Source organism: Hippichthys cyanospilos, chromosome 13 (genome assembly GCF_059441005.1).
Source record: "Hippichthys cyanospilos isolate Australia breed blue-spotted pipefish chromosome 13, RoL_Hcya_1.0, whole genome shotgun sequence".
NCBI lineage: Eukaryota > Metazoa > Chordata > Actinopteri > Syngnathiformes > Syngnathidae > Hippichthys > Hippichthys cyanospilos.
This window is the reverse complement of record NC_142381.1, coordinates 10,709,329-10,723,861: the sequence shown is the minus strand read 5'-3', so window position 1 is coordinate 10,723,861 and position 14,533 is coordinate 10,709,329. Positions and strand designations below refer to the sequence as shown.

Here is a 14,533-nt window from a genome sequence, read left to right as displayed (position 1 = left end):
AATCTAACATTCCATTTTTTTAATCTATGGCTGCCTAAAAAAGTGAGTTCCTTTTTTTTTTTTTTTTTTAATTATGGCTGTCTGAAGTTGTGTGCAATGTGTAATTATTGTCTGCATGAACAGGTTTGGATTTCTGTGTAGCTCATTTTCTTTTAAAGGACTTAAAAACTTGCAAAACATATCAGACGTACCAAAGGGTAATATAGTGCACAGCATGCGTTCCTTTGGAATGATGTGCAACCATTTCATCTGATTACATAAGATTGGGAGGGTGTTACTGGGAGGGAGAGTGGTTCATCCAACTGCGAGCCAGAATGCCGAGTTACTCTCAACTGTACTGTACAATGACTTTCTCCTCTGGAGGCCAGAGAAGCGCTAGCTAAACAGTGCCTATTGGTCAGCTCCTGGTCAAATAGATATATTGACTGAGGCAAATTCTGAAGGAGAACTGTGCTTTTTATTCTTTGCTTGATATTCTGGTAATACAGTATATCATTGAGATCAGACTGCAACCTTGTACCTCCAAAATCATAGCTTTCCAGGAGACCCCCAAAAATGTTTGTTTGTTTTATCATTAATGTTGCATCTCTAAAGAAAGCAACCCATTACTAACAATAATACATAACTCACACACATGGATTTACCAATAATGAAAAAGTTAAAAAAGTATGAATGACTGTAACTTGTGATTTGAACTGACACCAACGATACGACCGGGATAAGGTTTTCGGTACATTGCCAAGTTAAATGCTGACACAATACATTTTCAAAACTAGTTAGAAATAGAAAAGTGCAATAAAATATGAATGCAATGAAATGACTGATAACAGAAAACTATTCGAACAAAACGCAAAGAACAAAGAATATAGAGACAAAATATGGACGCGAGGCAGCCACCATCGAGACAAACAACTGGTGTCAAATCACAAAGGCCAAATTTCTTCATTAAAGCAGGGGTCCCCAACTTTATATCACCAAGGACGCGGTTCATAAAATATGAACGTACCATAAACTAATGGGAGCACTCAGCTTGTTTCTCTCTTTGCACAGGTGGACTTTTGGGATTCTCGAACATACTTTTTGAGGCCAAGGCTATATGCAGGTCAACTCTTGACTATTTTACAGTTGACGGGGGGGGATGGCGTACTCACCATTAATGCTAAACTAATAGCCCCTAATAGCCCTAAGAGCCCTCAGCTTGTTTCTCTCTTCACACAGATGGGACGTCGGGAATCTCGAAAATACTTTTGAGGCTTCTGCCATTTACAAGGTCTTCTGGTTCGGTAACAAAAATGTGGACAATCCTTTCCTTGTCAGTTTGTGGTTACTTTTTGGACAATGTAGGGATCAAAGTCCTTACAGCTAGAAGTCATAATTTTTAAAGTAGGACTAATGGTATTGCCTGTTAAAAGCTTTCTTTTTCTTCAAAGTTGTAAGCTCATCACCTAACTCTGGACTGGGCCCTTTCCCCTTCCCAAAGACGTGTTTTTTACGAATGTAACTTATTTTTGAGTAATTTTGCTTTTTGTTTTTTTTTACAAAATAAAATAGCTTTCAGACTCTTAATACACAAATATAGTTCATTATTTCGGGTTTGGCCCATGCGGACCGGTGCGGGCGCGGCTCAGTAGTTGAGGACCTCTGCATTAAAGTTAAAGGAAATTCACCGTTTCTTGTGTCCAAACAACGCTCCATTTAAGAAAGACTTAACATACATTAAAAGCTAGAGATGTATTTGTTACAAAGACAATCAAAATGTCAAAATTGAGGTCTCACTATGTTGCACTGCAGGGACAACCAGGACCCTATCCATTAGAGGCTGAGTTTGTAGCATTACATAACCACTATTAATTTATGACTGCTACATTTTCAAGGAACAGACGTCTCCAAAATCGCACACAATGAAGTGTGATGACAATTATATACTTATATTTTATCACCACTTCGAGTTAGGCCTCTCATTTCAAAGTAGTAACCTTACTCATCAGTTATAGGAAAAAGCGATATATGTAGCGTGTTGAATGGAAAAGCATATTATTGCGACTTGAGGGAAGCGTTCAAACGGAGGCACTTATGGACACTTCACTTGATTATGGATGGTTAAGGTTCCCCCTTCTAGCTAAACCGGCTTAGTGTACAGCTCTGTTTGTTTTGTTCTGTCATGCCACATCTTTTAGGTGAACGCTATCTTTAATTTCTCATAGGGCTGCACGATTATGACCAAAATAATAATCATGATTATGTTGGTCAATACTGAAATCATGATGAATAATCATGATTATTCATCATGTTTAATATTGCTGAGGATCATCTTAATTAATTGTGACAGCCAATATCCTGATTGCGATTAAAGTTTGATTAATTGTGCAGCGCTACTTTCTCATGAATTTTAGGAGGATGAATGTGCCTGGTTTACATTGAGAACTAAATGGAAGAGGGGGCTGGGGGGGCACTGACAGATAGCACAATAGACCAGGAAAAAAAAATTAAAAAACTTATGAAATCAACACCACAAAAAAAAGACATCCAAATCCTTTCAAGATATCCCAAATGAGTTTAAGATATGGTTACTCGCAAAGCCGATGCGTGCATTGTATTTTAATACATTTGTTTGTCAAAGAGAGAAGAAAAAAATCTAGATGAACCCTTTTACCAACTTTAAAACACTGAAACACTGACAATTAAGGGAGGTTTCTGCAAATTTCCTTATACACAATTTTCAATCAACAAATGAACAAATATTCGTGAGTCAAAGACCACTTAGGAACTTCAGAATCAAAGCCGGACATTATTGTTAGTGCAGGAAGCTGTAAGTGCTGCGTGAAGACGGACACAACAGTGATATTATTGTAACAAATATTGTTGCTGATACTTGAATTCTAACAAATTTGCAAAAAGGGCGTTCAAAACTTGCTACATCAACCCTATACAAGGTGCTGCTTCCAAGTATGAAAGAAGTCATGCCAACTTTACATATTTAGTCTTTAATCACAAGTGTCTCAAGGAGCTTCCCAAATCCACGACAGAATCCTCTGAACTAAGCTTGTTGGAACCCTAACCCTTCCAACATACCAATACAAAATGGAAAAGCTCTATCAATTTATGTTAACATAACTGACGCAATCAGTACAAAACATAACAAATTGATTTTTTATTTTTATTTTTTTTAAAGTTGAGGCCCCCAAATTTTAAAGAATGGTAGCCAAGTCCTGCTAATGTAATAAGGCTAAGCCTAATGGTGATGACAAAATTAAAAGGGGGGAAAAAACTAAATTAAAAAGGGGGAAAAAAACACTTACATTGCCCATGTACTCGGACAGAAGATCCTGAAGAGCCTGGCGCACTGAATTGCATTCAGCCACAATTCGCTCCCTGCGGTCATCCCGAGTGCATGAAGAGTCGGCCATGAGGGCAGCACCACTGATGATGCTCTCGAGACGTTCCTCCAGGGATGGACGAAAGCGCTCCTCACTAAATGCCAGGGGGTCTACAATGATTTGTTTCTGAGAAAGAAAACAAAAACCATAGGGTATTATTCAGATGTTAGAGATGCCGTTCATTAGACACCCACAGTCAAAGCCGCATCCAGCCCCCTGCATTCCATCTAATCTGACCTTCTATGCTTCCGTGTCATATTGCTATGGCAACAAGCACAGAGACAAAAAAAAATAGGGGTGGGGGTGCTATGCTGGTGATGAGGAGCTGACTCATCAGCTAAATTTTACCTTGCACATTCATTTTGAATCATTTGACTTTAAAATATACTCTCATCCTAGCCAGTTACCATAAAGAGTAAACACATCGTTAGCGAGAGACAAAGTCAAGTTGTTTAAAGTTCTGAGAAAGAAATGACTTGGACGTATGAGAATATTCTAGTTAAAACTAGATCTATTTTATGTATTCGATTTCTTAACTCTGGATGATAAAAAACGACTGCCTAACATGGTCGATTTTAACTGATCTGCCATCAGCTCCCATCAGTTTGTAAAACGTTTTACGTCGATCATCTGATGTGCAGCAGGGAGTCAAGTTTTGAATTAAAAAAAAAAAAAAAAAAGAATAAATAAATAAATTGATGAACCATTTTAATACCAATTTTGTTGATTTTGATAACTACATTTCATGGGCAGTTAATGTTGTTTATTTTTCTTTTAATAAAATTCTACTACTGCAGCACCTGCAGAATTTTGAGTAATTAAGCACTGTGTCACATATAGCCATGGGATTGCAAACGACAGTAAAGTAGAAGACATCAATCAAAAAGGTAAACAATGTCCCACTGCGAGCGACTAGTGCACAGCTATGCCCAACGGTTCAAAAGCTAATTGACACAAGAGCAGGTTGGAACTTGCAAAGTATTTTTAGAATTCAGACAGGAGCAGCTAATTATCTAAATAGAATAAATATGAACGTATTTCATAATGAAAATTATGTCTGTTAATGGCTTAATTGGCAGCATTTATCACCCCACACAACATTATGATTAGCTCAGTGTTTTATCGTGCTGTTTTTTTTTTTTTTTTTTTTTTAAACACCGCCAAAATATTACCTACAATGAATATGATACAGGTGGTTTCAAACGGTGCCAGACTTAGCACCAGGACATGAATGGAATAGTGCCTATCCATAACAAGTCAAAATAGGCTAAAGTAAATTGGCTGTCATTTTGCACCCACATGTACTTACATCAAAATTGTTGAGGGCATAAGCGAGCTCTCCACCACCTGCCTGCTGATTTAGAGCAGAGTCTTCTGTGGCAGTGGCCTGAGCAGCGTTAGAGATACCAGAAACTGCATGTTGCAGTTGCTTGTAGATCAGGTCACGGTTAGCTTTGTAGGCAGCAACGTCAGGATGCTGCAGGCAGGCACGCGATGCAGTGTACAGCATAGGGATGTTTTTCTGGAGAACACCACGGGCAGCAGCCATTTGGTCCTTGTGCTGGGCATCCTTTAACTCCTAAATGGAAGCGTTCAAGAAAAAAGTGAAGGCATGGGTTATGGGATATACTGGTAAGGCACTTACAATATTAGACCGTAAACAGGCCTGTCATGCCCTTACATTAAGTGTGACGAAGTCTTGTCTGGGTGACCTAGATATATTTTTGTCCCCAGCAGTAACAACACAGTCAGTCATGCCATTAAAAGATGTCTTTGTTATGCTATGTGTTTCTATTCAAACTATTCAGAGTTTCATATACCAATGACACCATGATGAGAATCACTGGCATTGTTTTATGTTTATTTATATATATATATATATATATATATATATATATATATATATACATATACACACACACACACACACACACACACACACACACACACACACACAAACAAACACATAGCGTGGGAGTGTTGCAGAGCATCATGCCCTGCTGTGAAGTGTCAGCCCTTTGGAAAAAAAAAAAAAAAATGAAGGCACTGAGGCCATTAAAAAAGAATGAAAACAAAAAAATAGTACTGTTGTCAATTGATTGGCCATGCAATTAGTCAAATCAGCTCACGGGCACTCCTATAAGCCACAAGATTTGCTGAAATATGGGCACTTAGTAATAAAACAACAATATTTAAAAAAATGATCAAATCAATCATTCAACTACTATGTGTATCAATTGATAGTCCAATATGGATTCTGCCAATGACTTTGAGGGATATCCAGCATAGGTCCAATTCTGGGATTGGGGATGTCATCCTGTTCATCTCAATATTCGAACTGTACCTGTTGTCTCTTGGCTGCCATGATGTTCAGCTTGTCAACCTCCGGCTTCAAGGCCTTATATTGGATGCCCAGATCCTGTTCTGTTCCCGCATTACGCACTTTCACAAGACTGTCCTCCACCTGAGGTTGAGAGAAAAAATGTTTCAAAAATTTTAAAACTCTTACAAAACAAATTCAAACAATGTTTTTACGTTACCAATATAATGAAACATGACTTTTGGAAAACTATTAAGATTGAATGTATATGGGAAGGGTAAATGGCACCTCAAAAATATATGACTGTGGTATAAATTTATGTCTACATTACAGATATATCCAAAATAAAGTGCAGTAATTCCTCATTTGTCACTGTTAATGGGGACCAGAACCCCCTGCTATAAGTGAAAAATTGCAAAGTACAATGGAATTTTCATGCATGTGTATGTGGGTACATGAATTTTTTTTAAAATGTGATATTTAGACCTTACATATTTAAGACAAATATTACTGCAGTACACATATTTACTTAAATCTTAAACAACAACTGTCTGGCGGGAGTAGATTACAGTTGTAATCTTCTCTTGCCCAAGAGTTGTATCTACTCCTACTCTCATTGGTCAATGGTTGCGCGAGGAGCCAATCATGTGTCTTGTAGGAATGCACGTCTCTCTCATGAAACTCATACACGCTGTTAAGTAGATTTGAAGGAAGAGCAGAAAAGAGCACCACAGCACCCAAGCGTTGTAAATCTCTTTCCTAGATTTCTTTTGTAATAAATTGGAATTTCAAGTGTAAACTCTGATTGTTATTATGTGTGGTCAGCTACAGGCTTCAATCTAATTACACGTCCACTAATATAACCGAGACCCTCCATGTGAAGACAGCCAAAGGGATGGGAAGGGATAAAAGTACAGGTTTAATTTAATAAAAGGTTTAATAATTTAAGATTGAATTAAATGTGTACTGCAGTAGTTCGACGCCTAAGGACTGCCCGTGGCAAGTGCATATACTGGTAACTCGTCTGTCTGGCACTCAGGAAACCTTCACAGCACATCTCTCCGCAATATAGGCTTTTTTAAATTTATTTATTTATTTTTAATGGGGAAAAAAATCTGTGATGCACTGAGGATGCGATAGGGGAGGCGTGACGTAGCGAGGGATCACTGGATATAAAATGAGACAAATTGTAATGTTTTTGCTGACTAAACATCTGTCAAACTAGCCTTATCTCGCAGTTCTCCATACCTTAATCTTTTAATATCCTCAATTTGTTGTTTTTATAGGTACTTCTCAATGGGTAAAAAGGCATGAATACTTTCTCACCAGTTTAAGCTGCACCAGCAGTTTGTAGACATCAGACATATCAGCCAGAACCAACAGATGTGTGACTGCCGACAAGAGGGCTCTGGCAGCACGAACCATATTGCCCCTCTTTACAGAGGAGCAGGGGTCTTCAGCAAATTCTCCAGAAGCCTGCCTCATTGAATCACCTGGGGATGGGAAATAGCTGTGAGCATGTCTTCTAACATTTTTACAATTGCTTTGGCAACTGAAAAGCTTACGTGCAGTGCTTCTATAGTTTAAGCCTACATTACGCAATCAAACTATGTTATCGACTGTGGAATTTATTTTATGTTTAAGTATACTGCATGGATACATTAGTTTGTCTTTTCGTTTTCACATTGAATTAGCATTTATGTCATTTTTTATGTTTGAGTCGTATATTTGTGTGATAATTATGACAGGCAATCAAAGTGTTCACAATGGAGCTCAGCTTGACACATTCCATCTTGCACGATACAGAGCAAACTCCCAGAAAAAGGCCTACCTACAATCATGTTTGTCCAGCGCCATGATTTGTCCTACATTGGCCTATACGGTTGACAGAGCACATATTGACTTAGTCCACTCTCATTATGAACATCAGCACATCTGTCAATGAGGTTGCATTAATCGAGCAACATGCAAATTCAAAAGATTTCATTTTAAATACCTTATCTTAGCTTACCTTACCTTACCTCTATTACAATCACTAATCCAGTAAATCTTTCAGCAGTAAAGATCTATTTTGTCAGCAACTTGATGGCAATTATTTTTCATGTATTAAAACTTATTTAAAAAAAAAAAAAAAACAGAGGCCATTTGTTTGTTTTTGTTTTTTTGTTTTTCTAAACAGACTTAGTGGATTAGTTAACACTAGGGCTGCATGATTATGTCAAAAATAATCACGATTATTTGGGTCAATATTGAAATACAGTCATTTATCACGATTATTCATCATGTTGGGTTAAAATGTCCATAAGAAGACGTGCGGAATCTCGTGCGCATGCGTTTTGGAGAACTTAATACTCGATGCGGCTTTTCCCCGCAGTCAGCCGATATTCCCCCTTACTGGTGGCAGTAGATAAAGTCTACAGCATACAAACACTACTCAATAACAGAGGTAGAGAATCCTTGTAGATTCAAACAAATTAAATTTTTTAAAAGGTTTTTTTTTTTTTATACCGGCTCCTCATCTCTCTCGCTAGGAGTTGTTTACAGTATTTAGGTCACTGTAGTGACTACAGTGATCATTGTACTTTTTAGCTGAATGATAATTGTTTGACCGGCGAACTTCCATTAGCAATAGTTTGCCTGCCATGTTGTGCGCGCGGGAGAAACTCCGAAAATGTACTCATTGACGAAAATCTGGCACGCGCAGATGGCCGTGGTTGGCAAAATTACATCTTTTGACGCGTGGAGCTCGCAGATGCGTCAAGCATAACCAAAGCATGCTGCTGACCTTCTTGCACGATTTGCTTGCTTGCTATTTCCAAAGCTTAAGGAAGCGTTACCCTTATGTTTGCCCCCTGGTGGTGGGATGACTGAAAGTGCTTGATTTGACATGTACGTAGAGCCGGCTTTTTAAATGTTAATATTGCAGAGGATCAGCTTAATTAATGGTGGCAGCCAATATCGTGATCGCTATTAAAATTCGATTAGTTGTGCAGCTCAACTTAACATGTGCACAGCAAAAAAGGAAATGAGCTTTCAGTTTGAGAGGGATGGTTATACTCACACAAAATTCAAACATTTCATGCATAGCAAAACAGCTTCAACAATGGCAGTACAAATTTTAAACTACCTTCACCTCCTGTGAACCAAGTCAAGGCTGTTTTTAGAGAAGATGGCAATCAGTTATTTCTACTTTATACTTCTCTTTTTTATGCTCACTTGAGGCCCATTAAAGGTATATCACTCATTAAGTTTCAATAACAGCAATGCAAATAAAAAAAAAAAAAAGGATGTGAAGGGCAAGATAAATAGCCCAAGGATAGGGAAACGCGAACAGTTATACAGTGCCTTCAACATACATGGAGAGAAAGTGCTATTCAACATTTACTAAAGTATAAATTAAAACTAGTGGCAAACTATTAAACTTAATCTCAAGGAAAACATAAAAGCACCTGGGATAAGCGCATGTTACACGTGCAAAGTCATCCTTGATCATGTCGTCAATGTTTTCTTACATTCTAACAGCTGGCAGGTCACAGCTGGGTGGAAAAGGTTACATGAAACCAAGGGATGGAGGCAAAGTTGGCGTTCTCAATGGTCACATTATCAGTTCGGTCACGCTCCACCGAGCAGCATAGCATAGCTGACAGCCAGCACGAGGCACCAGTGTAGTGCTTGCATTCCAGCCGTGTGACAGCTTACTGCAACTACAGTCACAACACTGGGAAGTGTGTGTCACAAAGGCTAACTGGCCACATGTCAGCCACCTCAGAAGTATTGAAAGAAGAGCTAAAACGGAGGGCACATTGAACTTGCTAGCCAACTTGAGGGAACAAAGACACATGAGCTGTCACAGTAAATGGGAGATAATGGTTACACTCAAGACACACATCGAAATGTTCTGGCAATATGAAAAAACAGATAACCAGTGTTAATGAATATAATAATTGAAACTTGGTGAAAGAACACCGCCAACTTTCAGACAAGCTGGACTCCTAAATTGCTTTCTCCCTGTGGGACCAAGCATTTTTAAGAGTGACTGAGTATCGATAGGTATCATGCCTAATACTGCAAGTGCCAAAATTAGTTTTTAAGGTATTAAAGGAACATGAAAATTAATTCAGTTACTGAATTAATCATAGACACAATACGAACTATTTACTGCTGAAAATGGTAAATGGAGTGCACTTACATAGCGCACTTACATAGCGCTTTCTATACCATATGGCGCTCAAGGTGCTTTACAAAAGCTTGCATTTACACAAACATTTATACATATATGGAAGCTGTTGCCAAGCAGATGACTGCTGCATCTACTGGGAGAAAATCTGGGTTCAGTGTCTTGCTCAAGCACACTTGTAAATTACGAAATACACAAAATAATTATAACCCCCCAATTGAATTTAAGTTTGTTGAATTTAAGTTTTACTATTCATTATAATAAGGCTGGATTTTCTGTATGCATAAAGAGCAAGATGACGACATTTGACAAATTCTCTGACAGTGGCGTAGGTCTCAACATGTTGAGACAAAGGCACTCAGAAAACTCAAATTTGAAGAGACAAATGGAAACGCCTCCTCAAGTCACAAATCTAACTAGCACAGTCTACTCTGCGACACTTAACTGCAATTTTCAAGATGGCTGCTCTACATAGTAATGCTAAGTTCAAGTTTTAGTTGAAAAAGTTCCTATATTGTGTCATTAGTCTGAAAAAGTTCCTATATTGTGTCATCAGTCTGTCACACACCACATTGTTAATGACAAAGCCAAAGGTGTGCTGATGACAACATCCATCCATCTTTAGCTAATATTGTACAAATACATACAGGTAGATGTGATTTGGCCATCTTGTTCATCAAGAAGAATTTCTGGGTGACAGCATTTCAATCTCAGGACTGCAAGTAATGTGGCAAATGGATTGCAACACATCTGCTCAAGGACAATCCATATTTGTCACAGAAAACAACCTAGTAGCAACTGGATTGCGACAGATCTGCTCATAAGCACAATCCACATTTGTCACAAAAAAAAAACAACCTATCTGCTTAACTGTGATGTTATCATAGTGACCTGAATATTCCAAACCAGGTTCAGACCCTCTTTTCACAACACTGATGTCCAATGAAGATTGATATTGTACTAAGTGCCTGTACCAAAATGCTGTTGTCTATAGCATTTCACTAGTACTTATGAAGCACCGTGTTGTGTAAATAACCTTCTGGTTTATTACTATACGTATAGAAGCAGTGCATGAAGACCAAAAGAATGGATTAACTCTATATTTTCACAGTACCTTGCTTGCGAACATCTTCGACTGCAGCAGTCAGCTCATCCTTGAGGAACTGGCTCTCCTTTGCAATCTTTTCTCCTTTTTCCAGGAAGTTCTGTGTGGCTGTCTCCACTGAAGCAGCCAGGACATGAGCCTTCTTGGAGCGTCCCTTCTTCTTGTTAGAGGGGCCTTTATTACTTGAATTGACCAGAGTGGTGACCTATGAAGAAGAAAACACTCTATTTTTCCCAAGCAAACTGATCTGACTATTAGTACTATCAGTAACAAGTGTTCAAAACATCATTATCAGGTGTATTCACATTATCTACAATTTTGTGGACAACTTCAGAATCACCAGTTTTCAGCAAAAGCCTTAGCTCAGCAAGCATCAAATTCGGTTCCCCTCTTTATTCATTTGGCTTTTACGCAATACAGTAGCTTTAAACATTTGTTTAGCAATGGATTCCATCGAGGTAACTGCTTCCTCAACAATTTCAAATGCTTTGATTGTCTTTAAACTAAGGGATAAACACTTGTTTTCCACAGTCACTCTGCCCCCCATAGCGAAAGCACACGGCCAGCTGACACAAACCCTCATTGTCGAGCGAGGCAGAGATTCAGCCCACTGGTTGCTAATCTACTCAGTGTCCGCCTAGCTATTGGTCCACCAGTACAGGGAACTGTTCTGTACTGTTATACAAAAAAAAAAAAAAAAAAAAGCATGTTCAAGGCACACTCCTGGTAAGAGTGATTTCTAAGTGGTCGTGCCAAGTTGAACTTTGACATGTTGTCATCATTTGGGTGGAATTTCAGCTCCCTAGTGTCTTCTTTCAATACTTTTGCTTTGATGAGAAATGCCTTTGTTGCAAAGATCAAAGGATTAGACAAAATAAACGCACATGGGATAATTAATAAATACAAAATGCATGTATTTTACAAGAACGTTAAAGGCCTGTACACAGGGACTTCTAGTGTTTACGTTTGAATGGTTAACAACAAGATGCAGGCTGACGCTGTTATTACCTGTGTGACCAGGGGCTCTAGCAATCTCTCCACTGCCAGAGTCCTGATCTCCAGACTCTTCGGGTCCCATTTGAAATTGATGTTTGCAGTGTTGATGCTTGTCATGTCTGGAAGTCTAATATGAAAGACAAAAGTCATATCACAGACACAAAGAACTGCTACCACCAATCAATCAGTGTGTACAAGAAAGTGATTTTCAGGATGTCGACAAAAACTTTAAGATACCGAAGGACCTAAATGTCAGCCTTCAGAAAACCTTCCTTTCCACTTTCAATGGCTGCTACTGCATTGATTTGGTATCAGACATAAGAGGAAAAAGAACATCAAAAGGAGTCATGGAGAAAAGTAGTGTGGACATAAAAGTTGCTCACCTACAGTATAGAAAAAATCATAACTATCAGTGTTGAAGGAAGTGTTATAATCAATGCCTGTAGTTATGCTTGATTATTTGTTATCAATTGCTCAGATTTATATATATATATATATATATATATATATATATATATATATATATATATATATATATATAGCTGTTTATAAAAGCTGCACTCTTAAAAAAAAGTGATAAAATGCCTACCTATATACTGTCAGTCTGTTACAACATAGAAAATCCCAAACACCAGTCACCTTTTTCTATGAATTTTGCAGCATCGCATTTCCCAAAATTGGATTTAGCAGAGGGGCCACCATAATCACATTTGTCGTGGTTTTTATATGTCTTATTGTCAATATAGTTGACTTTTCTGACAAAACATTTTGAAAGGTGGGATTTACATGAACAAACTATTGGCACTAATAATTATCATTTTGATGAATGTCGGCATTTGAATTTTCTAAAAAATCTGATTATCGGTAATAGATCGCTTATAAACTGTTAAACTCAGGGAAGTATTTATTTAAGTATTTGTGAACTTTACAAAAGAGTCTGCTGAACTATGTATGTTTTGTTTTGTTTTAAAGCAAAACAAAGATAAGAAAAATTGTACATTTTGTGAGAAGTTTCCAAAGACAAGTGTCTTCTAAAATGTATTAAGCAAAAAATCCAGCATGATAAAAATCGGAAAAGTTGTTCAATAAGAAGAGTGCCATGTTTTAATTATTATTTACTTTATTTATTCCAGTTTAGGATTATTATTATTATTTCTAAGTATCAAGCCTTGACGCCTTGTTTATAGAAGGCTTGTTTAAAACCAGGGCAATAAATTCACACGTTTCAAACATGATGAATAAATGGGATTAATAACTGTGATATAAATACTGACCAAAATAATCGTGATTATTATTTTAGCCATAATCGTGCAGTCCTAGTAATAAACAAGGGCTCATTTCAAACGGGCTTCAAATATCTATCTAACGATATCTATTGATAAAGTACTCAAAAATTAATTTCCAACTGGGTCCAACCAACAGCAATCATGTTTCTGATAAACAGTTTACCCTCAATAAAATTCGGTGCATACGGCAAAAAAAAGTTGCTTAAATCATTGAGCAGTTCGCGAGTCCAAAAACTTGTGAGCAATATGCTAACAAGTAGCTCAATTTGCACCTGTGTGGCTAATTTAAAAAAAAAGTCAACAGCGCTTATTTAAATCGTTAAACGTGGATTCTAACGGAAAATCACGCCATGTGAGCAAGACAATCATTCTAAATATTACAGGATGATGTGTTTAGCTTACCTACAAGCGTACTTGTCCAAAGTCGACACCTCGCTAAAGCTAATGCTAGATCACAAACAAACGCGACACGGGCTCCGTACACTACCACGACTTCTAACTAAAAGTAAGCGAAACTAAAGTACCATCAAACGGTCTGCATTTCATCCTTTCATCGTCACTTCTTTATTACGTCAAGTGACTTCAAAGAGCCTCTTTTAACTTAACGGCAACAATTCGTTGGGAAAGTTTCAAGATGGAGGATTGATAACGCTCCCAAGTTTTCCTCCTTTTCGCTACCCTCCCGAAAACGATTTACTTTGTATACTACATACTTTTTAAACTTAATCTCACGTCTAAATAAACTCCCCATATAAGGAAAAAAGACACACAAACTCTTTCGGTAAAATGTTACCTCAAAAGTTTCGATCGCGCTGGTTTCGCTGTCGTGGACTTGTTTCCCAACAATAGCCGAGACAGAGGGGGGATTGGGCGGTGACCGAGTTCCTGAACTTCCTGGCAGCGAGTCTACCACGGAACTCTCAACTAGCCCGCAAATGACGACTTGTTTCGGGCGTGGCAGTAATCCTGCCTCTCCATATATGGATTATTTACCGCTTGCACTAACCTGACCCACGGCAGTACAGTTTGACTTGTTGACTTTTAAAAATAAAAAGAATAAATTAGATACGCGTCCCGGTAGAAAGTTAAAACATGTTATTGATTACCCAACAAAGAATTTGAACCGGCAAAAACATTCCGCAATAAAAGGGAAGTCAAGTAAAATATTTGCTTCAACAGGTGTGTCCAAACTGTGACCCGGGGGCAATTTGCGGCCCTCTCTATATTATTTTATTCATATATATATATATATATATATATATATATATATAT

The 14,533-nt window shown here is 37.9% G+C and overlaps 1 protein-coding gene across 2 annotated transcripts in view; it reads right to left on the bottom strand.

Moving 5' to 3' along the window:
* The window catches only part of ctnna1 (catenin (cadherin-associated protein), alpha 1), a 40,447-nt gene extending 26,262 nt beyond the window's left edge, over positions 1 to 14,185 (bottom strand). The window contains exons 1-7 of one of the 2 annotated variants that reach the window (XM_088431472.1): positions 14,055 to 14,185; positions 11,988 to 12,102; positions 10,989 to 11,184; positions 7,024 to 7,190; positions 5,722 to 5,841; positions 4,687 to 4,956; positions 3,300 to 3,503 (exon numbers count right to left, since the gene is read on the bottom strand). In XM_088431472.1, coding sequence (XP_088287598.1) covers positions 3,300 to 3,503; positions 4,687 to 4,956; positions 5,722 to 5,841; positions 7,024 to 7,190; positions 10,989 to 11,184; positions 11,988 to 12,092 — 1,062 coding nt within the window. In that variant the 5' untranslated portion in view covers positions 12,093 to 12,102; positions 14,055 to 14,185. Of the gene's footprint in view, positions 1 to 3,299; positions 3,504 to 4,686; positions 4,957 to 5,721; positions 5,842 to 7,023; positions 7,191 to 10,988; positions 11,185 to 11,987; positions 12,103 to 13,663; positions 13,763 to 14,054 lie in introns of those variants that run through there. The other variant, XM_088431473.1, reaches the window with a different exon arrangement.
* Between the last annotated feature and the right edge of the window lie 348 nt (positions 14,186 to 14,533).